General features: G+C 45.8%; 1 protein-coding gene and 1 long non-coding RNA gene across 2 annotated transcripts; one reads left to right on the top strand and one right to left on the bottom strand.

The window, feature by feature from the left end:
- Positions 1 to 3266: 3266 nt before the first annotated feature.
- On the bottom strand, positions 3267 to 25370 carry LOC110591954. Its single transcript, XR_002481069.1, has 3 exons — positions 25109 to 25370; positions 12390 to 12456; positions 3267 to 4136 (listed from the first exon to the last, which is right to left on the bottom strand). It is a non-coding gene; the product is annotated as an uncharacterized LOC110591954 (long non-coding RNA).
- TNP1 (transition protein 1) lies at positions 21200 to 21595 on the top strand. Its single transcript, XM_021702945.1, has 2 exons — positions 21200 to 21338; positions 21567 to 21595. The coding sequence occupies exons 1-2, from the start codon at positions 21200 to 21202 to the stop codon at positions 21593 to 21595; spliced, it is 168 nt and encodes a 55-aa protein (XP_021558620.1).
- Positions 25371 to 27764: the final 2394 nt, after the last annotated feature.

The following is a 27764-nucleotide window of genomic DNA, read 5'->3' as shown; positions in this document are numbered from 1 at the left end:
GAAACCATCCCTCAGCCCCGGGTGGACATCAGTTCTTCTGAGGACAGTGAAAACGTGCCCTCTGACCACCTCCTGCAGAGCCTGCAACCTAGAAAAGGATTGACTGGAGGAAATGAGCTATGCCTGGACCCAGGACCAATGGAGGGAGAGAGGGACCAGGGACAGGCCTGGTGACACCCCTCCCCACCAGGAGAACCAGCTGGAGGCACAGTGGCCCACCAGCATCTGGGAGGCGGGTGTGACGGGTGGGAGAAGTCTGCAGGGCTGGGCTAGTGCAGCAGGGCGGCCTGCTGGTGGTGGGTGGGATTGCTCTGAGAGGCTCTGAGAGCCCAACAGTCCCAGGCCTGCCGCCTGCTGATCCGAGTTCTCTGTAACCCGACCCAGACCCAGCCGTGAAGGACAGGGCGGAGGGGCAGAGGGGCATACACAGTATACAAAGGGATTCGAGGGGATTTGGTTACAGAGTTGCACCAGCCACTTCCTGGAATCCAATGGGAGTGAGTTCTGAGAACTGGAAGCTGGGAGGGGGGAAGCTAAGCGGGCAAGAGAAAAGCAGGCAAGCGGGGAGGGGGGAAGCTAAGCGGGCAAGAGCTGGCTTGTGAGTGTGCACGCTGGGAAGGGCCGCTGCGCCCAGTACTGCCGGGCTGGCAGGCAGGTCGTGCTCTTCCACCAGCCTGGAGGGATTCTGGGGCACCCGGGGCAGCCGAGGCCTCCTATGGGCAGCCTCTCCCTCCAACCTCCTCCTCACCCCCCACTACCCCAGGTGCCCAACCCACCCCAGCTCTTTGCCCCCAGGAGGCAGAGATGCCTGCCCCCCAACACCTTTCTCTCTCCTTCCTTCCTCCAAGTGTCCCCACTACTTTGCCTCTGTCCTCTGGGAGCCTTTCTTTCCTCCTCCTCTTCTGCCCTGCCCCTCATGTTCTTCTGTTCCCCCCTTGGAACTTCTCTTCCGCCACCTGACCCTCCCTCGCTGTAGTTCCACACTTCATGGCTAAGCAGTCAAGGACAGATGTGCAGCTGGGCCTGAACACTGTCCATCTCGAATGGGGTTTGGAACAGACTAACAAAGGGAGCCTCACTTCTCCACAGTGGTTCTGCAGCCTCCCTGGTGCTCTCTCTCCAGCCAGACAGGAAATCAGGAAGCCCCGGAGAAGGTGGTACAGGGTCAAGGCTGGTTCTCCAAGCCTACTTCCTCCCAAGGCAGCATGCCTGCTGGGCCCAGTCATGACTCATGGGCAGCTGAACAACCCTGCTTCTCCAAGCCAGCCCCCTACCACCACCATACACACTTCATTTGCCTATTTGCTTCTCTTTCCCCATGACCCACCAAGACCAAGGAAGGATGTTGGGACCACTCCTGTGCCTGGACCTCTATGGTAGCCATGTGCATCCGGGGGAAAGCACTGAGTGATAAGACAAGGTGGCTTTACCCGCTAACCACAAGCTTCTTGAGAGGAGGACCTGTGCCTTTTGACAGTGTGGTACAAGGTCACTGTGACCACACTCCCAAACCAATGCATTTGCCTTTGGGACCATCCTGGAAGATCTGTTACATGTGGAGATTAAGAACATTGCCCCCAACCAGGTCTGGGAAAGATCTGGAGTCATTTGGACAAGGTGTGTCTAATTGCTTCGGTGTTTAGCTAAGGAAATCAAGACGACATGCAGTGGAAATCTGAAGGGACCTATTCTCCAGACCATATATCACAAGCCTCCTACTGTGTGACATCCTAGCATCAATTGCATCAACTGTCAGATGTCCCTTCCAGGAGGAGCCAGCAAACAGGGTGCCATCCCAGGTCCATCTAAAGCTAGTATAGGGAAGACTGGTCCCTTCTTTCAGCAAGCACATCTTTTTGTTTCACCCCAACTTGCTCCCGGGACCTGCTGGGTGGTGTGGGCCATGTCTGAGTCATGTATGATTTTTGAGGATGACATTGTGGTATGATGCCAATATACAGAAGCAAAGTAAAGACTCCAGCAAGTTCCTTGGCCTTGTGTATGAGGCTTCCCTGAAGTAGAGTCCGTGTCCCTGGATTTGCCTTGACCATTCTTGTCACTGGTTCTCCAGCCTGGAAAGCACTGTCCTCCTCTCTATGTCTATCTCTCCAAGAGATGTTCTGATCCTCCCTGACTTGACTGATGTTTCCCTTCCCCGAGCTCCCAGGACACCAGTTGCCCAAGTCACACATCTGGCCCCTAAGCCTCTGTGTGTGGTAAGCTGGATTTTTCTATGTCCACCCAGGGGAAACCACCAGGGGTCTGGGCAGGTCCCTTCAGATCCCTTTTACTGGTTCATTGCATGCTTTTCCAGCTCTGGTGTGCATTTTCTTCCCTAGTGCTTTGTACTGGCCTCCATTCTCCTTTGGGGGACTCCCTTTGGCCTGCTGGAGCCACTTCACCTGCACACAAGTAGACAGCCTGACATGCCTGGGATTTTATGGGCTCATGGGATGACCTCTGTCTCCCCTGTTATAGGACATCTATCAGTCAGGATCTAGACTTGGCCGACAGAAAACACATGCGTTACCTTCACGGAGAGAATTTAAAGAATAATTAACTTAGTACTAAGAACAGAAAAGGTGAAGGGGAATACTAAAGTAGCAAAGAGGTAGCAGTTATTAGAAGCAGCTAAGTCTGTCAGGATGAGGAAACAAAAGGGAATACTAGAATAATGAAAACTTGAAGGCCTGGAGGAAGACACCCCCAGGGCTAAAATTCAGCCCTCTCAAAGGGGTTAATGCTCTGCTGGAGGAAGGGCCCCGTGGCGCTGGGACCCAGAGCCCTGAGAAGGGAGTGTCAGCCAAGAGATGATGGCCTTTCTGAGGGGGAACAATGGGCCTACTTCTGCAAGTGTTGGAAAAACTGGAAACTGGAACACCAGCTGCTCCTGAAAGGGACTGTCCATGTGGAGCAGCACCGCCATGGAATGCCCACAGGAACAAGGAGCATAAAGAGCAATCGAAACAAACAGGGAGGAGCGCTGGCCACACCAAACAGGGGGCTGCCTTGCAGAGAGGATTCAGTGTATCCCCCTACAAGCTTTAGAATCATGAGTTTCAGGGGCAACAGAGGCAGAGCCAAAACTGAAAAAGAGAGCTTTTGTTTTGTTTCAACATGGGCATACTCTGATATTGTGCTCAAGGAAAGGACTGTTTCTCTTTCATGTATGGGTCAGTTTATTCTGGGAAACAGTAAAGAAGACCCCTACCTAAGACACTTAACTAACCAGGTCCTTGCATATGGAAACTACAGAACATCCCAAATAAGGCAGACCCCAGTGATTAGGTAGTGGAATCTCACTTTCTCCTCCCACCCACTACTTCCCAGAGGATGGGTCTGAATCCCAGAGGGACCAAGTGGTCAGAGAGTGGCAAGACCAGCCCTGAAACTGGAGTCATTTCTCCATTCAGCAAGTATTTATTGAGTACCTACTGTTTCAGCTCCAGGTCTAGGACCTTGGAAAATATCCACTAATCAGACATTTTAGGAACTGGCAGGCATGGAATGTAAGCCATATGGTGGCAGTGATGTTTCTGTCTACATCTCTTCCTTCCAAGAGGCTCTTTATTACTTTAGGATGGATTCATTTTTCACTTGTTTCATCTGCAAACCTCATCAAGAATCAAAACACAGTGAAAGGGGGAAGTCTGATGAGGTAACAGCTTACAGATGTGATAGGAACTACATTTCCCTCCATGGACATTGGCCACCATAATTCTGGAAACTCTGGGACTGTCCCAGTTTCAAGTATTCTGCTCTCTATGACTGGTATATCCTAGGTACTTGGGTCGTGATGGTTTGCATATACATTATGTCTATAGCCACACTCCACTTAGGAACCATCTTGGTGCTGGGACTGGGCAGCACAACAGCTCCCTCTGGTGTTTTGGAGGAATGGCCCAGACACTGGTGGGGACCTACAAGGGTTGAAAATCAGCTGTTTACCAAGTTCTTTCAGGAACATAACCAATTATCCCTGTTGAGAACTTTAAAAGATCTAGTGTGAAGCCTCAGAGAAAATGGAGAAGTCAGAGGTTTTTCCGGGCTTGAGAATCCTTAGATTCTGTTCTCCTTGTTTCCGGTGACACCCAAGCCCATTTCTTGTTGGTGACAGATGTGAATGTGCCCTGAACCTGTAAGATAAGAAAGGCAAGGAGGTCAAACATGAAGACAGAGGAGGCATTGGAAAAAACATAGATGTGGCTGCAATTCATTGTTCACCTGCATTCTGATGGAGCAATACGGCCCCTGCTCACTAATCCAAGGGCTGAACTGAAATCCAATTTATCTAGATCTTTGTTTTCCCTCTTCCCTTGACCCCCATTTTTTATCTCTTTCTTTGATTACCAGTCAACTCATGGGAAACAGAAGAAACAAAGGAAAATCAAATCCTTCCCAATCCTGATGATCAGTAGCTTGAGCCTTTTCCTTATCGGACTTTCCTCAAAATGTTTGGTAATGTATATTGAAATTCCAAGAATCCTAACATGTATCTGGTTTATCCTTTTCCACATAGTCATGGAAATTTGAACACAGAATACCTGGCAATTCATTTATTACATGGACCAACAGAAAATGAGATGGAACAAGTGATGGCACCTTTGAAAACTCAAATATTCCCAGACTGGGACTCTTTGCTAAGAATCTGTTCTCTGTGTTTAACGTGTGCCCATCGGTGGGCATGTGCTCTTTTCAGCCAATATAATAAAAAAAAAAAAAAAAGCATCTTTGGAATAGAGAAGTTGGGGAATGCAGAGTAAGTATCATCCATCCCTTTTCTATTTTAATAGAATAACCCCCAACCTATCCTAACCTATCCTAAATAAGTAGACATCTCCACTGCACTAAAAGTTCTTTAAGCAATAAGATCTTACAAACTCTCTTGGTTACCCATTCCCGGTCGTTGCCAAAGTTCACCATAAATGCTCTCTGACACTGCTGATGGGAGGATAGGTCAATAAAACCTCTCAGAAAAACAATTTGGAAAAAAAAGTATTAAGAATCTTAAGGATGTCGTCCTCTTTGACTCTCACTTCTATAGCTGTAGCCTAAGAAAATTCAAAAAATACTAACAATACTGAATAAATATGTACATTTTGTATGCATATTTGCATAAAAGCAAATAATTAGAAATGTACTAAATATAGGATGTTGGTTAATTTAAGTTTATGTAAATCCAAATAACAGAGTATTATGCAGATCCTATAGTGCAGGATATAATGCAGAAATTATATATATGTATATATAAAATGCAGAGATAGATAAATATAAATAGATCAATCACATACACACAATGTTAAATGTTAAAATGATGTCTTTTCTGGCTCATTTTTGGCTGAAGCCCTAAAGAACAGAGAACAGAATAAGAGGGAGCAAGTATTCCCACATACCAAAGATGGCAGGCAGCCCGGGAAGGGAGCAGTTAACATTCCCAAAAGGAAGCCTTCAACTAGTAGGAGATGAAAGTGAATGGATAAATGCCCCAGCCTCCCAGCAAGGGAGGGGGGGAGACATTTCTAAGGTTCATTTCACGTAGTTTTTCCCTCAGTTGCCCAGGACAGTAATCAGTTCAGTAACACACTCTATATTCCCCCTTCCCAGGTCCACTCACCCTATTCCCCCATTCCTGCTTCCTAGAATATACTTCATAATATAAAACCTGCACTCAGGTCCTTATCTCAGGCTCTACTGGAGGGCGACTAAAGTTAAGTCACTCCCAAAATGTAATACTTTCTTGAGCACAGGTTTTTAGGTCTCAAAACTCAGGAAGGAAGCTATCTTCAAAGAGCTTTTGTTTCGTCCCCCAGCCAAAGCAAGGAAACAAAAGGAAAATGTGGCTGGCTGATTCAGGCAAGGGAGAGGAAACGCTAAGAGGATACACACGAACTAATAATTCAATGAACTATCCTGTCACAACATCATCATCAGTGCTGCCATTATTACTGTCAAATGCCAAAAATGCAGAAGTCAGAATCCCTGCCGGGCAGGCATTCAGGACCCTGGAAAAGACTTCTGAGGCTAGGAACTGTTTCAGGCATTTCCTCTGCCTAACACAATTACCTGGCTGCTCCAGCTGTTTGCAAGGAGACTGTGTTTTAGAGACCACAGAGTTATACCCACCAAAATGTAGTGCTGAGTGTCAGGGATGGGAGGACTCTGCTTTGTTATGAGTCTCTCATTCCCAATATGGAACCCAAGGCACATCTAGACAGACAGCTGGCTCTCTTCTCCTTTCTCTTCATGGATTTCAAACTGTACTTTAAGAACAAGTAGGGATTCTGAGGCCAGGAATGAAGTGGCCCTAATAATGTGTGGTCCCTGGGATCTGAATAGGAAGCCAAAGGAGAGCAAGCTGTCCTGATTCAATCCCAGATTCTTATCCTTGGCTCCCCTGTTTACAACACCAAACTGGCCCCTGGACTATTTGATAAATGTGGGCAAGAGAGACGTGGAACCAACAGGGTCAGTAGTGGTAAATTCCAAAGGTTTAGGATAGAGGTTACAAAGTCAATGTCTTCAGGGCTCAGGCCAGTAATATTAATATAAGTGAAACAAGCAGAGATTTGCAGAGATAATGATAAAGAGTGCATGACCCCTCTAAAAAGTACTTCTGAACTCTAGTCAACTGGGATGCAGTGTTGCTAGACAAATTTTAAGAGCAACAAAGAAGTCAAAAATCCAGATTGTATATGAAAGTTGCTGACTTCAGTGGTGGCAACCAGTTCAAATGTTTTTTGCTCACCCCATGTTGGCCTACATGGTCAAAACACATCTGCAGGACTGTATTTGGCTCCTAAGCCATCAGGTGGATGTATATCATGGGAGCAAGATAATCTACTGTAGTTGGAGAATGTATTAAAAAAGACATCAGATGGCATAGTAACAGACAACTTTAAAATTTTAAAATTTTGAAAAAACAGAAAGAATGGAGAAAGACTTTAGGAACTGAGTTACAGACAGGCAAAAGGGACTGCATTCAAATTCATAAACTTACAAACTTCAATTTTGGGCCAGTTTCAACATCTGCTATTATGAGGTATAAGGATAATGGTGACTTTATGTAGCATTATGACCCTGTTGCTTCACACAATGTCCTGACCCTGGGAATAGCCAGTTGGCTTTCTTCTTCCTGTCACAGGCTTACCTACCTGAGGAACATCTGGTTTAGGACTAGGAGGTTCTGTGCCCTAACCCCACTCCCCTACTGCTACCCCCAACCCCCAAAATTACCTCTTTTACAAGAAGCCTGAGACTACCACCAAGACAAGTAGAAAGATAGCCCATTGCATGATGACATCCAGAAAGAGGTGAAGGCCCATGAATAGAAAGGATAACTATCACAAAGGGTCTAGAAAAGGAAGAGTAAGGTTGACACTTAGACAAGACCCAAAGAAAGAAGTTCTTCGCCCAGGCAGAGCCCGGATGAGGCCCCGGAGGGCTTTAGTCCAGGGGACTGTGAGAGTAGAAAGAACACTCCATTACCTCTGCCTTGCAGTGATTTTTCAAGTTAGTCATTCAGTGTGTTTATTCAGTGTGTTTCAGTTGTAGAATTGTGATCATTGTTATAAGATAAGCGAAATAATAGCACAAGCTCCAGATAAAGTCTTGTTGGAACGTGGCCACATGGCCACTCACTTACTGTGGCTGCTTTTGCCTACAAAGACTACAATGCGTACTATCCTACCTTTTACTTCCAAGGTCCCCCCTCAAGTAGCCCTATCACCTGACATAACTCACAAAAGCGGCTGTAGGTGTAACTTGGGTCATGATTTTTTACTTCATACAGGACTTTCATCAATAAATATTTAATGCCTTAGACACTAAGATTCAAAGATCTTGCACTTAATTTCAGTCTTGGGGCACCTGGTAGGCAGGTCTCCCTGCACTGCTACTTTGACTCTAGACTATAAGCTCTTCAGTAACACATGCATGTGGACAAGGCCAGGTTTTATGTAAATCTGGCAAAAATGGTGAATCTGGAACCAGGATGAATTAGGAAAGGCTACTGACCTCCTTTGCTTTTGCCTTCTCTCCAAGACTACACCAGTGTATGCCAAACATGTGACTACTGCACATTATTACAAGATATAGTAAAGCATTATGACAGGGTACCACCACAAGACAGAGCTATGGCATATTACTACAGGACACCACTGCAAAATATACTTGGTTATATTACTGTGGGGTACCACTGCAAGGTATACTTCTATCTAATGTTATAACTAACATGTTACCGCATGTTATATCTAGTGATATAACAGTATTGCAGGATGCCTCTCTTCCTGGGCCCAGAGACACCTGCCATAACATCTTAAAACTACAATTTCTCCCCACCCCCATGCCAAGACCAAATGTACCAACCAAGAGCAAACTGACCATCAGAGAAACCCATGTTCCATCAGGAACAAGCTCATCAATATCTAGAAAATATGACAAAACCTAGGGACCTGCCTAAGTTGGCTGAACAATAGTTTCTTTCAGGTTGCAAAGAAGATAGGAGAATTAGGTTTTGAGGCCTCAAGCTTATAGATCAGCTTTGGTCTGGCTGGCATATGATTTTTAAAGATTGCAGAACTTTTTCAATTTAAGGGTAATGTGTTGAGGGTAGGAGATGATGTGGTACTTTTATAGAAATTATACAAGGTTTTCCACACAGCTTATCAGAATTATTTGACCCCAAGGGTCCCAAGACTGCATTGTATCTAGAGTACACTATCAGAAGAAGCTTGAGGATGTCGTCCTTTAAAAAGTTCCAAATATACATATGCCATTCTAGGCCCTTCCTCACGTTTACAATTCCTGGGCTCCATGTTGATGTGACCTGAACTTGTTTTTAGAACAATGGGCATCTTCATTACTAATTACCAACAAATGAAGCTAGAAGTATAAGCTGATGATCTGTTTATGAGTTTTCTGGTGGTTGTACTCCAGCCCAGCCAGCTTAAAAGGTCTATCATTCTATCAACCCACGTTAAGTTCTTTTCATATCCAGAAAGCATCTCAACCTATCCCAAGCCAAAACCCAATCAAACATTTCATTAGCGAGCCTCTTAAACAGGAACTCCATATTTCCCTCTTACTCACTTGATTATCCCTTTACCTATTATACCCCATTTCTCCTGTTAACATGAAAGAAGGTGGGGGTACTCCAGGTTATCACAGGCCACTTTTCAGCTAAACAAAAACACACAAAACACATTCATCAGTGAAAGGAGAGAGATTTTACTTAGAGACCCTGGGGCAGAGATGTAAAATCAAAGATGATCATGGTGGTCTTGGGCCTGGACCAAAAGAGGCTTTTCTTTTTGCTGGCCATGGGAGAAAACATGACATGGAAAAACATGATGTCAAGCAGTGTCTTCAACCAGAGCATTGGCTTATGCTGCCGACTAAGGAAACAAGAATGAAAAAACATAAGATTTACACTCAGAAAACCCATGTATTTTTTTTATATAGGGAACTTCTAAGCTCAATTTCTCAGGTTTCATGAGACATAAGGCCAAAGGGTTTGAGAAACCCACCTAAAAAAAAGTAGGTCCAAGGGTTATGTCAACCTCTCTACTGAATGGAAAGATTTGAGGGAGGCTCTAGTATAAAAAAGGCAAGTAATGAATGCAGAAAGTCTGTTTTTTTGCAGGACAAGTGGGAGAGTGGGGGAGAGCTGGGGTTTTGCAGGAAGCTGGGAGGCCAGGAAAGAGCTGGAGACAGTCTCTGGAAGGCAAATGGAGAGCTTTGCTTTGACAAAGGCATGACATTTTGGAACACCTGCAACCTAGGATGACAGTTCCTCAAGTCTGAGAGTCCCCTTTTGTAATCAGAAAATGTCATCAATACCTTGTCTTCCTGTTCTTTTTCTGGCATAACTTCTTTGATTTTTTTCTCTGTAGTAAATCTGTCAGATGGCATACTGAACACTTACATCTATAGTACTTCACCATCTTCTTACATTTCCCAGTTCTGGCCAGCAGCAGAGATCTTGTTGCCACAACAGCCTCTGTCTGCTGCCCCCTTCCCCCACCCCAGGTCTATTGATCCAAAGCAGCATCCCCATCACTCCTTTTATATACAGAAACAAGTGGCCATGACATGGGAGCTCCTGGTAAAAGGACCTGATGATTGGTGGTGCCTTGTCACAATGGCTGAAAATCAACAGAAGAGCTTGGTTGGGTGTTTGGGGAGTACTGAGACAAAATCAAGAAAGTACCCATTAGGACTGCTAGAATCAGCTGGCTGCCCATCACTGTAGCCCATACGAACCACCCTGGAGGATACAAACCAAGTAAAATTGTCCTGGCCTTTCAGACCCAGTATCTTCAAAGCTTTTATTGGCTGGCACATTTAGGTATGCATTCCTGGTCCCATCATCTTATTTCTAGAAAGAGCTTTTTTAACAAGGATTTGAACAGTATGGACATTTTTAAATGAATGTATTGAGGTATAATTGACATACAATAAACTGCACATATTTCAAATGTACAATTTGATAAGTTTTGACATAGGTATACACCCATAAATATATCTACACAAATCGAGATAATAAGCATATCCTCCAGTCCCAAAAGTTTCCCTGTGACCCTTTGTAATCTCTCCCTCCTGCCCCTCCCCAGCCCCAACAATGTGGAATTCAAAGCTCTAGTCCAACGTATCTTGGTAATCTACAACCCCTGCCCTATCCCCCAGAGTCTCACAGAGATACAGCTTCAGCCTCAAAAAGATCAATGTCTGGGAAGAGAAGATATGTATACAAAAAAATTCTGGACAGAATCTGGTAAATGGTGTAAAATGTACCCAAAAGGTGAAGAGTTCATTAAAGAAATAATTATACAATTTGGGACCTTGCCTTGAGTTTTGAAAGACATATAAGAATTTAATAAGTAAAGATGCTAAAATATAACAGTTCAACTAAGACACTGAATTTCCCATGAACACCTGTACATTTCTACATTTCAAATAACCCAACTTAGCTGGAACAGCAGAAATTCCCTGAGGGTGAGAACAGAAGACATGGCTAGAAAGCAAGGTTGAGGTTGAGAGGACAGATATGAAACCTCATAGGGCAGTAAAGAGTTTCCCAAACATTTTGAACAAGAGTGACATGATTAGTCTTGCTTTAGGAAGTTTATTTGGACAACAGTTGGCATGAAAACAGAGATTCAAGTAGCTTCAGTAATAATATAATCCAAAAGTAACAAGGATTGGTCAAGGGCTGCCACCCCAGCACATGAAAATGTCAGCATCATGAAGGAAGACTCAACATGGACAATAAAGGAGAGGGAAGAGTGCAGGAACACACTTGGATGATTGTTGGGTGGTGCCAGAAGGTAAAGACTGGCCAGGAGGCCCCAAGACATAAGTCATCTCCTCTTTTCCTTTAAAACCTGATTTCAAGCACTCTTCCTGAACCATGGTTCACCCTCTCCAAGAGGATCCATCTCATGTGGGGGCAAGGGAGGTGATAATCCAAGCACCTCCCACAGTCCCTCTCTAATTTCCTACCTCTTGAACACTCTAGGAGGCAAGGAATTATACAGTACTCTTGTTCTTCTTTTAATGTAAGACCTAAGGTTTTAATCCCAGGGAATGTAACATAGGTTGGAAAGAGAGAAAGAGAGAGAAGAAAGAGAGGGACATAGAGTTATATTTTAACAACCTATGTACACATTTGTGAAGTTGAGTTTAATTTATTCTATGTCCTCTTTCATCAAAAGTTACTAACAATCCAGCTGTTTCTACACCCATAGAATTCAGATCTTGGAACTAAAAGTATTGGAGTCAATGATAATGATATTATGTCCTACAGATGGTTTGATAGAACAACTGATTTATTCATCCAAATTTGTATTGAGGATCTGCGGTTGCCTCTGGGTTTGTGTGTTTCTGTGCTCTTTCCTATGAATTCATGGTAGCATGGGTCAGAGTGAGGAATTGGCAGAAAGGAAGTAATGGAGCCATGTTTGTGAGATCCCAAATTATGACTAAAATATGCCTGAGAACTCACCAGCCTAGGTGCATATCAACATGGATCCCCCTTTCTTGCACACACCAAATGCCTGAATAAATCTTCACTTTGTGAATAGGATATCTTTATTCAAGAACTTTGCTTTGATAAATAATAGCAATCCACCTCTCAATTGGCAAGGATTTACTGACCATCTCTTGAGTGCCTATCTTTGTGCTCAATATTTTTTAAAAATGTAAAATATGTCTTACATGAGAAATTATTCTAGTTCTTACACAAAAACAACTCAGCTCCTCCATTTATTAGCTGCAGGGTCTTGGACAAGTTACCCAAACCCCCTGGTTCTGGAACACAACAATAATAGTACCAACTTCACAGAGTTGATGTAAGGATTACATAAATAGGTTAATATCTCTAGAGTACTTACCATATTCCTGGCACTGTTCCAAGCACAAGTGATTATCTTGGCTCTGTACTCTCAGAGTGTAAGGTGCCTGAAGGGAGACACAAAGGTGAAATAATAAGGACCAGTCAAGACTGGATGTCCATCTCAAACTGCAGACTTATCTATCTCTAAAGGAGGAGGTTGAGGTTAAGTAGGGGTGAAGGACACATGGGTAAAGTGAGTCTGGAAGAACTTTCTATGTCAGAGCAATTGTGGTTGAATAAAGCCTCCTTTTTAGAGAAGCTTGGCTGTGAAGCAAAGGAGAGGGTGGTTGCTAGAGAGAGGCTTACCTTCTGCTTGAAAACAACCTCCACTCCCCGCTACCTCACCTCCTGTCTCTCCTCTACCCACTGCACTCCTGACCACACCCTCTACTCTGTCTCTGCAGGAACCTAAGTGTCACATGCTCTACAGAGTCAAATAAGGTAGGACTGAAAAATGAGATGAGGTTCCTCCAGTGCTCTGCACAGTGCCTGGCACTCAATAGGTCCCCAGTGAGTGCTATGGCACCCCACATCTGGCGCTTCCATGTTTGAACTGTTACTTTGCAACCTCACTCTTTCCTGAGTTTTATTCTGCTCTCTATCTCCTTCCTCAGCTGCCTCCCCTGAAATGCCTAAAGATTGATGATGAATCCCATAATTTTGTCCCTAGACCATCTCTTCTACTCCTTTAGATTCAACTACACAAAACTCTACTTTGCCAATGCTCAGCTCTACATCACCAGCCCCATTGTTCTTCTGAACTAGTTACCTATGTCTCATTTGTCCACTCAGCACATAGTAGTGGACATTGGGTCTGTCCAGTAGACATCTGTGCAAAACTAAAACCAGTACTCTCTGTCCAAATGTAGGTGCTGCTCTAGTATCTACTGGTGGTTATTCAGTCAGGACAGAAGTCTAGGATTCAAACTTTCCCTTCATAGCTCTTTCCCTTCCTCTCCTCAGTCACCTCAGTGTTTTATAATCCACCCCTTCTTCTCTAACCTCATTACTGACTTGGGTCAGTGTACTCTGGGTTTCAATATTCAAGTCTTTTGTCCATATTTCTCTTCTTGGTAAACATTAAGTATATGTTACCCTCTAGGTGATTAAACTCCCTGCCTCTATCTACCATGGCAGCAAATACATGAGGAGACACTGTGCAGAAGCACTAAATTAAGTAGATGCGGATTTAATTCCTCCTCTGCTATTTAGTATTTATGTGTCCTTGAGCGATTTCCTGAAGCTTATAAGGAAGTAATTTCCAACTGGGCATTTAGTTTCCTCATTAGTAAAATAATAGGATTGCTATTAAATCCCTGTCCTTCTGGCTTTAACTAAAAGAAGATTTTTAATACCAGAGAAATGAAATAATCTGTCCAAGTTTAGTAGGTCTAGAGGCTTGGATCCATAAAATCAGTCTGACTAAATGTTGAAGGAAATCATCTCAAGTCCTACTGCTCAGCCCTTCTCCTATAGGTTTGGTCGCTGATCTCATATAGACTTTGTGACATACCAGAGTGGGGAAGTCCAAGGCCACAGTGGCCTGTTTTCTTCAGATGCTCCCCCCATGCTCCATCTCAAGGCTCAGAAAACCATTTTCAGGTAAATAACCAGAAAACCCATGTTGGGATTCTAACATTTACCATGACTGAGTGCAGCTACCCTAGGATATAGCAATGTTGCCCATCCCTTAGGACTCAGAGGATTTTCTTCAGGAGCATAGAAAAATGAACCACCAAGGAGAGAATGGGGGAGGAAGAGGAAAGCAACTGGCAAGTTCTTGAATGTGTGGACCTGAGGGAATTTAGGAGGAGTAAAGGGAGCAGTTGGCGGATATGTAATAGGAGGGGAGAGAGGAGGTGGTGATGGAGGCATTACTGAAGAGGCTTCATTCATTCTCGGGCACATGGCGTGGCCTCGGTGAGAAGCAAGCCATTTATAAGTATTCATCAAGGCCCCATTATGAATAAGACGTTGACCAGCTCTCCTGGACTATAAAGATGAATTAGATAGAGATGCCTCAATCTGGATGTTTACCATTAGCAGTGCCTTAAGTAAGAAGGAACTTCAGAGGCTTACAAACAACCCTGTACTTGGGGGACCTGAGGCTTGGTTTATGTTCTGCTATCATCATCTGGAACGTATCTTTTAACAAGAGGCCAGTATAATCACCTTTCACTGGGTCCCGCAAATAATGTAACTTGTTCCAGAAAGACATGGCTTATGAGGAACAGGCATCACAGGAAGTTTCAAGTAAGCCAGGCCAAACCATAGCTAAAAGGGTAACAAAACCAGAAGGAAAAATCTGGAAAATGTCAAGTTGACTTTGTGTGCCCACCTGAAGAACATTCTGAGACCCTCCAACCCTAACCATGGAACTTTATAACCTCAATTTTGTCTTTGCTTCCTTACAGCATGGAAAAACTGCCCAGTACTATTGCAGGACAGTGCTCTATAGGGGATACAAATATTTCCACATGGTGATACAGTCCTTACCAAAACTCCAGAGCACCTCTGTGGCATTACTCTCCATATTTCCTCCTAGAACAAAAATAAGGCTGCCCATCATTGAGAATTTCTTGATCAATAAAATCTGATCACTGCAACACTCAAAGAACCTGCGTCTTTTGGTGGGGGGCATGGGGGAGAAGGAGGACATATTGAAAGTGAAGACTTTATTTTGAAGATTTCACTAGGCAGTCATCCCTGCTGTCCCAGCATAGGGTGTGTGAAGGGCAAAGTGTCACCAAAGTTTTGTGTTTTGGACCACAGAATTCCAGGATTTGTGAAAGAGTTACTTTGTTCTCCTTCTTTAATATAAATACAGCTAAACCTACATTTCAAAATATGAGAATTCTGCCCAAAAGAACAATGCAGAAACCAAATAGGCCACAATTCCGTCAGACAAGCTTTCTTTGTCGGTTCCAATTTTCAAGATACACAAGAGGCAAAGTAAAATTGTTCTTCCAACATTTCTTCTTTCCTTCACCCTCATTGCTCACCACTAAGAGTAGGAAGTGGAGTTTCTTCACAGCAGGCCAAAGAGATATCATTGGATTGTGATGTTCTCTCTTGACCTAACTTTGGTCAGTAGAGTTATAATAGGCATTTATGCTAAAAACAATCCAGAAATACTGAGAGTCTCCTCTGGCCAATGTACTCTACCAACAGGTTCGTCACAATGCCTTACAATCAAGTATAAAGGTATTGACCCTTGGCTGTGGCAACAGTCTGTCACTCTGGTCCTTGGCCCCTTTTGGTGACAACTCTTCTCCCTTTCATAGGGCAGGCACCCTCAAACTCAGTGACATGATGGTGCTTGGCGGGTGGGATGATTTGAAGAGGGCAAGGGCCCCTGGCATGTGGGTCACAGAAAATGAAAGGTGAAGGGAAAAGCAGAGAAAGAGCACAGAAAGAAAGAAAAAAAAAAGCCATAAATCTCAACAGTAGTACCTCATGGCACAGTGGCAAAAATCCTGGCCTGGAGATGGGGAGATCTGGGCTTGAGATCTAAGTTTGCCTATAATTTGTGACTTTGGCCAAGTTACCCTTCATCCCCAAACCTATTTATTATGAAGCTGTTCTCTAGCAACCCTACCAACTCAAAGTTCCTTACTCCAGTTGGTAGATGGATAAAACACATTTGTTCCTAAAGACCACACGAAGCCAAATGATTGAATATGTGTGATATTTTCATACCATAACACCCCCTTTCTATTCTGAGGCCACAGCCCTGTTTTTGCCTTATGGCTTCAGGGAACTGTATCCCCAGTGCATTCCAGCAAGGGACAGCTTCTTCTTCACTACGGTATAGACAGCATCATATGGTCAGCAGGGTCAGGGGAGTAGTTAATGTGGAAACTTTATTTGGAGGTTCTGAAGCATAAAATTTGGATTTACTTTGTGTACTATTACAGCATGTGGCCTTATCATTAGTAGTTACAAAAGGAATGGATGTATTCAAATAACTTTTTGTAAGTTCAAAAATAACAACAAAAACAAAACTTTGAATTCTCTCCAAGTGAGAATTTCAAATTTGTGCAGAAGACCTCCAAATTCACTCTCTACATCTAAGAACTCACTATGTCCTCTGACCAGTACTCCATCTTCCTTCAGTGTTAGATTCCTTCACTGTGATCCTAGCAGCACATGTAAGAAAGAAAAGGCAAACAGATAGAGAGTGAAGGCTACATCTACTCCAGCAGGGAAGGCAGTAAGGAGCAGTGGGCAGTCTCTGGCATGGGAATCAGCAATTCTGGGTCTAACCATGGCTCTTGCACTGCCAGGATGCAGCCCTTGGACAAGCCTCTTGGTCACCAAAAGGAGGGGGTCCAGGTGACTCCTGAGGAACCTCCCAGGGCCGCTGGTCTTATGATGTGTCTCCTGCCTTTTAGCAGCCCAAACTCTCTCTTCCTGGAAAACAGAAATCGTTTACGGAAAAACAGTTTGGGAAAGCAGACAAAAAGGTTGGGAAAGGAGCCTGAAGGACAAATGGGAAAGAATCCCAACAAATCTTCAGGCAGAACTCAGACATCCTCAGAACCAAGATGCTTCCTTGTTTCCCAGAACTAGATTGAAAGAGGTAAGTGGAGTTGAGGTCCCTCCTTCCTTGGCTTTGGGCTCTGGTTTCTCTTTATTCCCTACTGGAGGCATCAGATGAGTCCTGAGGTCAGAGACCTCTGCCCCTGGTGAGACCCCTCTCTCCGCAGCTTTTTCATCCCATAGCCTGCTCCTGAGCCCCCTTCACCTGCCCAACAGCAGCGGCAGCAGCAAGAGCAAGAGCAAAAAAGACAGGGCGTGCATGTGAACAGGATAGAAGGTCCCCACTTCCCAGCTGAGGTCAACATTTGGAGAGACTTAGGTTTTAGAGAGGGATTCAGACTGAGTCATCAACATGTGTAAGGACTGTCATCAACTTTTGCATTTTCCTTCTTAATAAGCCCCAATTCCCGGCCTGCTGGAGAGATCCAATCCTGGGAAGACATCTATTGGACTAACTAGGAAAATTAATGGAGTGAGTTTGAATTGGAGAGGTGAGATGGGACTCCACTAGAGATTTGACTTCCAAAACAGCGATGCCCAAATCTCCTGCCCCTTCCTAACCTAAGAGAGGGGCCATTGGGAGTGCTGTCTTCCAGCCTCTTCCCCAGAGTACCACTCTGGCCATCCTTCTGGGAGATAAAGACTATTATTCTGTTTATCCACCTGTTTTCAGGCAAGATAACACTCAGCCCCAAGAGAGAGAGGACTGATAGCTCCTCTTCTAAAAAGACAAGGACTTCAGTTCTCTCTCCATGTCCCCTTAGCAATATCAGAAAATATCCATTTCCTTGCATCAAGAGAAACAAAACTAAGACCCACCAGGGAAGCCAAAGTATGGAGGAAATCGTTTTATTGGGCAACTCTTTTACTCCTGTGCTGGATTATTTGAAGGAGCTCATGTAACCACTGTGCCTCAGTTTCATCATGCAAAAAAGAAGAAGAAGAAGAAAGAAAAAGAGCAGAATTAGAGATAAGAAGACAGTCAGCAGACTGGATTCACAAACAGTTCTCAAAAAAAGGTTGGCTCTGGGTCCGCTAAAGGTCAGGAGTGAACTCATTGTGCTCTATCTAAATTGCCCTTGGCTCAAGCAACACTGGAGCAGAAATGGAAAGAGAAACAGACAGGCAGCAGGGCCCATTGCTCAACCCTGCTCTGTCCTCACTCCAGGAGGCCTAAGCCAGAAGCCAACCCAAATACCCACAGCCCCAGCCCTGACTGGCATGCGAGTGTCTCCCCCCACACTGGGCTCTCTGCTGCTGGAGTTTCTCAGCATGGGTGTCTGAAACCAAACTCCTTAATCCTAGGTGAAAGGGGACTCTTCTTTGTTTGTTCATCAGTTCTCAAGTCTGGCTGCCTTATTCCCTGTGACCTCAGCTTCCCATGGGCAGAGTGGATCTTTGGGGATAGGTTGGACTTGGGGCAGCGGGGAGAGAAATACTATCCAGTCTCCAAGACCATCCAGAAAATGTCTTTCCAACTAAAGAGGCCAGTCCCTCTGCAAATGCTTTAGTCAGCAGGCTCAGGAGCAACGGGGCCTATGATGGAGACAATGTCTTTTTGACCCTTCCCTGTCTAGAAATGCTCCTACGTGGTATCCAGAGTCATTCTGTGTCTTACTGTCTGTCCTCATTATACCCAAGGAGTGAGAATGAATGAATGTTTATTGACCACCTACCGTGGACTATGTCAGTGTCCGTGGAAAATGGGGTAGAAATAAAAAATACAACCCCTAACTACAAGGTGCCTGCCGCAAAAGTCAGATAATGTCAGAGATCACCTAACGCAACCAGTTTATTTACAAAATAAAGGAGCTGAAGTCCAGAGAAGTGATACTTAGGGCACAGTCAAGACAAGAACCAAGACACACTGCCTCCTCTTGAGATCAGACTCTTGCACACTACCCAGCAATGTGGGCATGGAACAGGGTGTCACACACTTAGGTTTGGTTGACTTTGAGAACACTATTAAGGACCATGAGCATGGGAAAATTACAAAGAACAATGAAAATCTAAAAAGTCAAGGAAGGCTTCCTTGGACAGGTGGGACAAAATGGGGAGGATTTAGTAAGAAAAATCGAAGGACTTTTTATTTATTCAACCCTTCTTGGGCCCTTCTTAGGCTCCTGCTCTGTGGCAGGATTGTTCAAGGCCTTGAGAACATAGAGCAACAAACACAATTTTTAAACTTCTGCTTTCACAAAACTTGCTTGTAGGAGGAACAAGACTGGAGTGTACAGGAAAGTCCCAGGATACAAAAAGGTAAGGCTGCAGCCTGTTTCCTGGAGCTCCTCCCTCTTTGAGTGAGTCAAGGTCTCCAACAGAACCCACCTGGAAACAGGATAATGGAAAGTATCACTTATGATGGCTTTTCAAGGAATCTAGGTTTCAAAACATGACTTGTCATTTTACCTATAGACATCAGAAATGCCGAGAGTGGAACTTGAACTAGTTCTCTTTTCTATTCAAGCAACTTTTGCTAAAAACCTGATGCATGCAAGGTGCTTGGTTCTTATTTTTTTTAAGATCTCATTTATTTATTTGAGAGAGAGACTGAGAGAGATAACATGAGAGGGGGTAGGGTCAGAGGGAGAAGCAGACTCCCTGCTGAGCAGGGAGCCTGATGCGGGACTCGATCCGGGACTCTAGGATCATGACCTGAGCGAAAGGCAGTTGCATAACCAACTGAGCCACCCAGGTGCCCAAGGTGCTTGGTTCTTGAATGAGGATGATGGTAGGGGAGAAAGAAGGAGGGACAGAAAGAGGAAGTAATGACCAAGTTCTACTGAAATGTTTTTCGAAGGACTGAATATAAGGTATGAAGGAGGAAGAAGAAAAGGTTGGCTGTTGAATCTTGCTGGGGAAGTTGAAGACGGTGGATATCTCCAGCTCATGCTTCCACTTGGAGCTCCACACCCATGAACCCAGCAATCATGCAATATCTCTATTTTGAAATCTCAAAGTCATCTCAAACCGGAAATGTTTTAAACCAAAATGCATGATGATCACTGTCCCCATGCCTTGCCTTTATCCTGGGGAGTGGCACCAGCATCCAGATAGCTATATTACACAGAAAAGCCACACCTTCTACACCTTCTGCTGTCACCAACCAAAGCCAGTCCATCTATCACCAAGTTTGTATCTCCTGTCCACATCTCTACATCCTGATCAACACAATTTCTGGCCCAGGCCTGATCCATTATCAAATATTTCTCTTTCCTGAACCACTACTATTGGCACTAGAGTCTCCCTTTATTCACTCTACATCCCCATCAATCCACCTTCCACCCAGGAGTCTCTAATCTTGTCATATTATGCATGTAAACATTTTTCCATGGCTTCCCAATGCCCGTGAGCCTAGTCTGGTCTCTGCTTCTCTGTCCAACCTCATCCTGCACCATGTCAAAATGTAATTATCCTGCACCCTGTTGGGAAGTAATTATTTACTGATTTGTGTCGATTTCTGATGGCTCTCTCCCTGATGAAGCTGAAAGCCACCATGAAAACAGGTCTATGTCTGGTTTTATCCATAACCATTTTTCTAGCACCTAAGTGCATAGCATATACTAGGTGATCAATAAGCATTTGATGACTGAATATTTTTTAAATGGTGAAGCCAATGGTTCTCAACAGAGGGTGATTGTACCCCTCCCACAAGTCAATGTTTGGAAACATTTTTAGTTGTCACAGCTACTGGCATCTATGGGTAGAGGTCAGGGATACTGCCGAACATCCTCCGATGCACAGGACAGTCCCACAAAATTACTCACCCCATAGTGTCATGGTTAAATGAAAGAGAAGGAATATTTATATTTTGCTCATATTGAATTGGGTTTCCTAGAGTTACATCCTTACAGAAATACATTTGTGATCTCCCAGTGCCATAAGAGAGATTTGAACACACATGCATGTACCCACACTCAACAGCCATTAAATTTCCTACAGGCAGGAGATACCTATTCTAATAGTATCTTATACTCCCCAGATGCCTGGCACAGAGCTGAAATTGAATTGCTCAATAACACCTGTCTGGAAATTCTCATTTAGCATAAAAGGGGCCTCAAAATTGAGGGTAGCCTTGAGCTGCATTAGAGGGGCCACCTTATTTCTCATATATGACCAAAATGTAACAAAGGCCAGTGACATCACAGTGGAGCCCCACCCACCTGCTAAGCCACACCCCTTCACAGTCACAATGGCTAAGGCCTTAAATACCCAGACTCCTGGCCTCCGGGCCCTGCAAAGCCCCTCATTTTGGCAGAAATTACAATGTCGACCAGCCGCAAATTAAAGAGCCATGGCATGAGGAGGGGCAAGAACCGAGCTCCTCACAAGGGAGTGAAGAGAGGTGGCAGCAAAAGAAAATACCGGAAGGGCAGCCTAAAGAGTAGGAAACGGGGTGATGATGGTGAGTAGGGACCAGCAGGCGAGCAGGAGAGCAATCAGACATGGGGTACTCACCCCAGGGGCCCTCCCTCTTGGAGTTAGCTTTTCCCGGGCCCAAAATCTCATGGGAGCAGGTGGCAAAACCAATCTGAGAATTTCATTTCCAGTTCAATTCCTATGGGGGCAGGAAGAGGAGAATGGGGGTGTTCTAACCAGTGTCCCTGTTTGCAAACATGTCCTTCCCTTACAGCCAACCGCAATTACCGCTCCCACTTGTGATGCCACCTGGGGGCTCTGTCCTGGTGAACTTCATACAGCACCAGGCAGCAATGAGAGGATGACAGCCAGAGAAGAGCCTATCGTGTGGGTAAAATGCCAATCGTGACGAAATGAGGAATGTATATGTTGGCTGTTTCTCCTCAACATCTCAATAAAATTTTGAAAACTGAAAATGTTTCCTTTTTTGATCTTTTGGCTGGAAAATGGGCTTGGGCAGACTTGGGAAAGAATTGGCAGGTATGAAGCCACTCAACATGACCTTGGAAAATATCAAGAGTAATTTGTGCTGGACTCTCTCCCCGTGTGCCCCAGCTCTGGCTGGGCACCATCACCATTCTCCAGTCTTGGTCTCTGTGTGCGATCTCCCTCCTCACTATGGAAAGGGACCAGTCTCTGTGTGCGATCTCCCTCCTCACTATGGAAAGGGATCAGAGAGGACACCTGGAAGAAATGCAGTCTTCAGTGCCAGTTATGAGCCATAAATCCCTTCGGGGTTTATAACAAGGGACCCCGAACCAACCTCGAACCATGTGCTAAACTAAAGCTTAAAGACAGGTCCCAAGGATGGATATAGAATTCTCCATGCTAATTTATTTGTGTGTGGGCAGGACTAGCAGGCTGTTACAGATGGGGAGACACTTTGGGCTGAGACCCTTTGTCGGCAGGGATATGGCCTAGGCAATCCAGCTGGTGCACGTCTGATGTCCTAAATGAACCTTAGTCAGGTGTGAACCTTAGTCAGGTATGTCTGCAATTAGGAATTCCCTCAGTCTGAGAACTATCCTTAGCTGTAACCCTCACTCTACCTTGTTTATACCTCTGGCCAGGGATCCAACACCTCTTCTCAGCATCCATCCACCCACTCGGGATATTTTGCTTAAGGAGTGCCTCCTGTCACCGCAGAGGTAGTACCAGGGTGGCACAGGATGGAATTAAACCGGAGTCAAGCCACCCACTTGGGATCCTAAAGGGAAAGCAACCAGGAAAGGATATAAGAGGGAATGAGAAGAGCATGAGGTTGGGCATGAAGTTTTCACCCCCACTGGTTTCACCAACCAGTGAAACCACCACCAACTAACGGTTTCACCACCTCCTCCCATGTCTGAGTTGGTCAGATGATGGGAAGGGGACAAAGGCTGCAGGAAAAGTGCAGGCTGTGGAATAAAAAGATTTCTTTCCTGTCACCTAACCCTAGAGAATGCACACTGCTCCGGAGCAAAATCTTACCCTCAGGCACACAGACACTTCTAAGTCTTCAAACTTGTATTTCCCTCTAGTTTCCACTTTTGGGATATATATATTCCAAATATATATACTTCTGGAAAAAATATAAAATGTACTCCCTCATCTTCCATGGTTTTACCTCCCTCATCTTCCATGGTTTTACCTCCTCTAATATTCCTTTTTTGTCTCTTTTCTAACCCTCTGGGTGTGCACAAAGCTGTGCTATCCCTAATCCAAAATGACTGGCTCTCACATTCTCTTGTGCCCTCTGGGAGTTCAGGCAAAGAAAGCCTGAGAGATCCTTGCAACATGTCAAGCTTTTGCTGTTCCGGATAGAAATAGAATTTATTGGGTTCTGAGGACACAGTAAGCCGGAGTTTGGGCGCCAGATGTTGAATAGAGACCAATATTCATGAGGAAGGGCAGTGCGGGACTGTGCTCAGAAAGGAGGGGAAAAAGCACCATCCAGCAGAGACCCAGTTAGAGTTCCCACATGAGATTAAAGCCCTTCTATCCCCACCTGCTCAGGCAGACCTTGAAGCTAGTGTCCGCTGGAGGGGCTCCTTGCTGGGCCACACTGTGGCCCCTGCAATCTGGGCGGTGCACACCCGTGGTACCCTGCATTTCTCCCCAGCCCCCTTTCCCCACCTTCAGCCCCTACCCAGTGCCCAGCTCCCAGCCCTGCCACTGCCTGGCAGGCCACTGTGAGCCAGAAGCCTTCCAATGCCTCCCCGCACAGCTCACCCCTTTGCACCCGCCCACTGCTCTGTCTCATTGCTCTCACAAGGAGAAGTCAAGAGTCAGGAACCAACGAGAACAGCAATAATGCGGACCGCGTGAAATATGCTTGGTATGACCAGGAGGTCGGCCTGTGTCTGCCAGGATCCCGCAGGAAAGCAGGCCCTACAGAGGGCTCAAAGAAGGAGAGCCTTTCCTGAAGACACTGCTCACAGAGGCAAGACCTCTTGAGCCTAGCTTCTGAAGGAGCAGAAGAACAAAATAGTGTCACAGGAGACCCGGGAGAGCCCAGACTGTGTGTCTGGTGAGGGAACACCGGGAAGCAGATGGACCTCTGGGGAAGTGTTGGGGGAGGCCATGGCATCCTGTTCCTTTTAATTGTTGTCACAGACCAAAGTCACTGGAGAGAGGCCCCAGACCAAGTTCCTCAGGGCTCCCGAACCCTGGGCTTCAAAAGCCTGTCTTGACAGTGTTCTGCTCAGACAGAAGGTTCAAATGCAATGTTGTATTTCAATGATTCTCTCTCAGCATTGAAACACTCTAACTGGTGAACAGCCTCAGGCTAGTCAGGGCAACCAGCCCCTTGCCTGGTGACTTCAGTCAGGTTGTGGAAGGAATAGCAGCCACCCGGAAAACTCTGTTTTGCTGCAAGAACATTTTCCAGGCCCACATGCTGGAGATTTTCCAACACTAGTGTTGATTTAGTCCCTGCCCTCCAGGAACATTCATTCTGTCTCCCTGTTGACAGCTCCTTGCAAGCTCAGCACCCACCAGGCAGGCCCGCTGAGGTTAACCGGCACAGCGGTTTCTGACCACGTGACACTCAAAGATCTCACCCTCTAAGTGCTTTTGCTACATCACCCCAACCAAGAGGGACTTATGTTCCTCTCTCCAGTTGTTTCCGGAACGCCATGTCCTGAAGTCATCACTTACTTGGCCTTTGTGGAAAGTAAAAAAAAAAAAAAAAAAATGTTAAGGATCTTGGCCATAGGCCTTTCTGGGTCACCTTGACCTTCTTGTGAGCTGAACTTGGATACAGGGCCTCAGCTCCACTGGCCTCAGGGTGCGATGGGAGTGGTCCCAGAGGACCCGGGTGTGTGGGTGGACAGAACCCAGAGGAGCGGTGGGGAGAGCACAGCTGACCCCCACCTCTTGCTCAGGGCCTCACCAGATGACCCCGGGTGGGCCGGCACAACACAGGCAAAAAGGAAGTTCAGCAGAAACTCTCAGGGCTGTGCTGAAGAGGTGAAGGCCCAGAATTGGCAGCTGGGAGGGGACCCTGTGTGCCCCAGGGGGAGTCAGGGCAACTCAGACATGGCCTGGGGCTCAGCTGTCGGGGTCACCCAAAGGTTCTGTCCGTCAAGACCAGAGGAGAGCAGCAGCCTGGCTCTGAAATCCGAGCCCTCGCTCGCCAGGCGCACCCTGGGGCAGGAACCCAACGGAGCAGAGTCTTAATCGCCAGCCTCCAGGAGCGCGGGTCTTGGTCCCTTCTCGACCCCCCAAGCCACTCTCCCTCTCCAACCTTTCATCAGTCCAACTGGGAGACCTCACCTTCTGCCGAGCCCTGCCGTCAGCCATTCCTGTCATTTAGCTCAGTGTCCCAGAAGTGGGACAGGTGACAATTGTCTCTGTGTAGTATTACACCAGGGAAGAGCGTCCGGCATCTGGATTCCATCAGAGCCAATCCTCCTGCTTTGTCACCTTGATCGGTCTATTAGTCCTGTTTCAGTCCTGCAGCTGGGACCCTTTCATCTCTCGTTCCAGCCCAGCGCTGCCATCACTGTAACCCAGCCTGACTCAGGCAGAAGGCAGAGTGACACATCTATGGGCAGGTGGCAGGGGAAGGCAACGCATATGGGAACTGGTTCTACCAGCCGTGGCATCTTTGCTGAATTATGCAACCTCTGTTAACCTCATCTTCCTTATCTATAAAGCATCAGTCACAGTGTCTACCTCACAGGGGCTTGTAAGAATATAAACTGCTATGACTTATGACCTTAGTAAGTTGGACTGTGCTTTTCAGTATCATTGTGCCTGTCTGGTCCTGACCCAGGACGCTGCTTCCCACCTTAGCCTCAGGATGCCCCACCAGCGGAGGCTGCGCCCTGCACCTGTGGACAGATTTCCTCGGCAGAACCTACTTGCTCTTCAGAGAGTTCCAGACTCTCATTGGGACCTGGAGCCTCTCAGTCTCGCCTGACCCTTTTGCCTAAGCCAGGTCCCACAACTCTTTGTGGCTTGTTTTGCTCACCCATAAAATGTAGGAGTTGAGCATGATCTTATCTCTCCAACTGGAACTGTAAACTGTAAACTCCAAACAGACTGTAAACTCCTGGGAACAAGGGCCAAGCCATCCGCGAGTGAGGGATCACGTCAGGACACACAAACAGCCGTTGTTTCTTGGGCAACAAATCAATGAATCCACTTCTTAACCTAATATGCTGTGAAAAATAAAATCTGAGCATGGATGTCAGTCAAAAGGACCAAGGATAGATTAATAAACTCGCTGATTAGGATCATGTGAAATTTTTCCATTTGCAACAGGCAAGTAGCTCTGTAATTAATTAGCTATGAAGTCCTCAGGCCTAACACACAGGTGGCTTTTATTGAAAAGACAAAGAGATTAAATTTCACAATTTGCAGGAATCCTCCTCAAAAGTGACTCAAAATGGAAGATTTCAAGAAGAGAGAGCTTCTCACAGGACTAGAAACCAGACCTTGATGTATTGACTTACTGTTTCCTTCAGGAACTCAGAAGAACAATATCACACCAGGTATATACAAAGCTTCTGAAACTTTCACATGCATAGAACCACCTGGAATCAGATAAAATGCAGATTCGGATTCTGTAACTCATTCTGTAAGTCAGGTTGGGGCGGGGCGGCGAGATTCTGCTTTTCTAAGAAGCTCCCAGGTGGCGCTGATGCTTCTGGTCCAGGGACCACAGTGTGAGCAGCAAGGAGACCCAGAACACTTGACTGCAAGCTGAAAGACTAGGTTCCAGCTCATGTCCACCCAGACTTGCATGGCAATCAGGGTCTCTCTCTGGGGCTCTCTTTGAGAGACCCTTCCAATTCTTAAAACAACAAAAATCCTAAGATTCTAAAAGAGATGATTAAAGAAATGTCGCCCAATGGTGGCCATCTCCCTGACTTCTCTCCTAGGGACAGAAAGCGGTGGCAGCAGGGTAGAGTCTGGATAAAGTGCTTTCTCTGCCACCTCTGAGCTGTGGCCAGGCCACCTCACCTCAGAACGAGGGGAGCACACTTCCCAGGGATCTCATAAGAAAGAAGTGAGAGAAGGGATGAAAGAAAGCTCTGGAAACAGTGAGCCCTCTCCCACCCTTGCCACCACTGGAGGCCAGAAAAGCAATCTCGGGTTTGACAACTTAAACTTTCTTCTTTTCCTTTTCTATTTATTTGCCCTCCTTGGCTGCAGAGCCTGAGCCAGACCACAGCCCACCTGCTGCTCAAAGCGGGCATCCATTTGCGTTTGGTTGAGAGCAACAGAAACAGATCCCAGCTAACTTAAAAGAGGGGGAGATGGAATCTCCTGGAAGGATGTGGAATTGCCTGGAGAATAGAAGGTCAAAGTGGACAATTGGGCCTCGTGATGGAAGCCAGGCAGCAAGCAGAAGAAACTCAAACTGCCCTCTTTGCATTGCAGTGGCTCCAATTGTTTTCCATTCTTACATCATGCCCCCGCAAAAGCCAAGGGCCCAGGAGGCAGAAAACGATGGTCAAGTGTGGTTGCAGCAGGGTGGGGTTGGTCCTGAAAGACAAACGGAAGGACGATCACCAAAGAAGGGAAGAGGGGTGCCAGGCAGGTGGTACAGCGATGCTCACTGCAGAGCGCAATGACTTCCCTACAATGCAGACAATTCCAGGGTGCCCGCCACATGGGGAAAGCATCTGAGCACATGACAGCCACCTCTAGAACCCCTCCATCTGTGATCATTTCTATCCTATGCAGCTCTGTCTGTGAAACTGCCATCTTAGCACACAGAATTTGCTTAGGACCTATAGATTACATTTTACTTTCGCTGCCAGAACCAGAAGTGGGCTTTATTCTCAACTCCATTTTTCCCCCCACATAGGACATTTTCACTATGTCGAAAGAGTTAGCAGCAAACGGGATAGCAAGGACAGAGTCACAGGGCCATGTACAGGGCTGCTGCTAGGGGGATACTCAGGCCTCAGCAAAAGAA

This window comes from Neomonachus schauinslandi, chromosome 3 (genome assembly GCF_002201575.2).
Source record: "Neomonachus schauinslandi chromosome 3, ASM220157v2, whole genome shotgun sequence".
In the NCBI taxonomy this organism is placed as follows: domain Eukaryota; kingdom Metazoa; phylum Chordata; class Mammalia; order Carnivora; family Phocidae; genus Neomonachus; species Neomonachus schauinslandi.
The sequence above is the reverse complement of the archived record's forward strand: the minus strand, read 5'-3'. Positions and strand labels throughout refer to the sequence as shown.

Bases quoted from the DNA above. Each gene is read 5' to 3' on its own strand.
- TNP1 (XM_021702945.1), top strand. From the start codon at position 21,200: ATGTCGACCAGCCGCAAATTAAAGAGCCATGGCATGAGGAGGGGCAAG. The intron at 21,339-21,566 runs GTGAGTAGGGAC...CTTCCCTTACAG, and splicing joins TAGGAAACGGGGTGATGATG to CCAACCGCAATTACCGCTCC.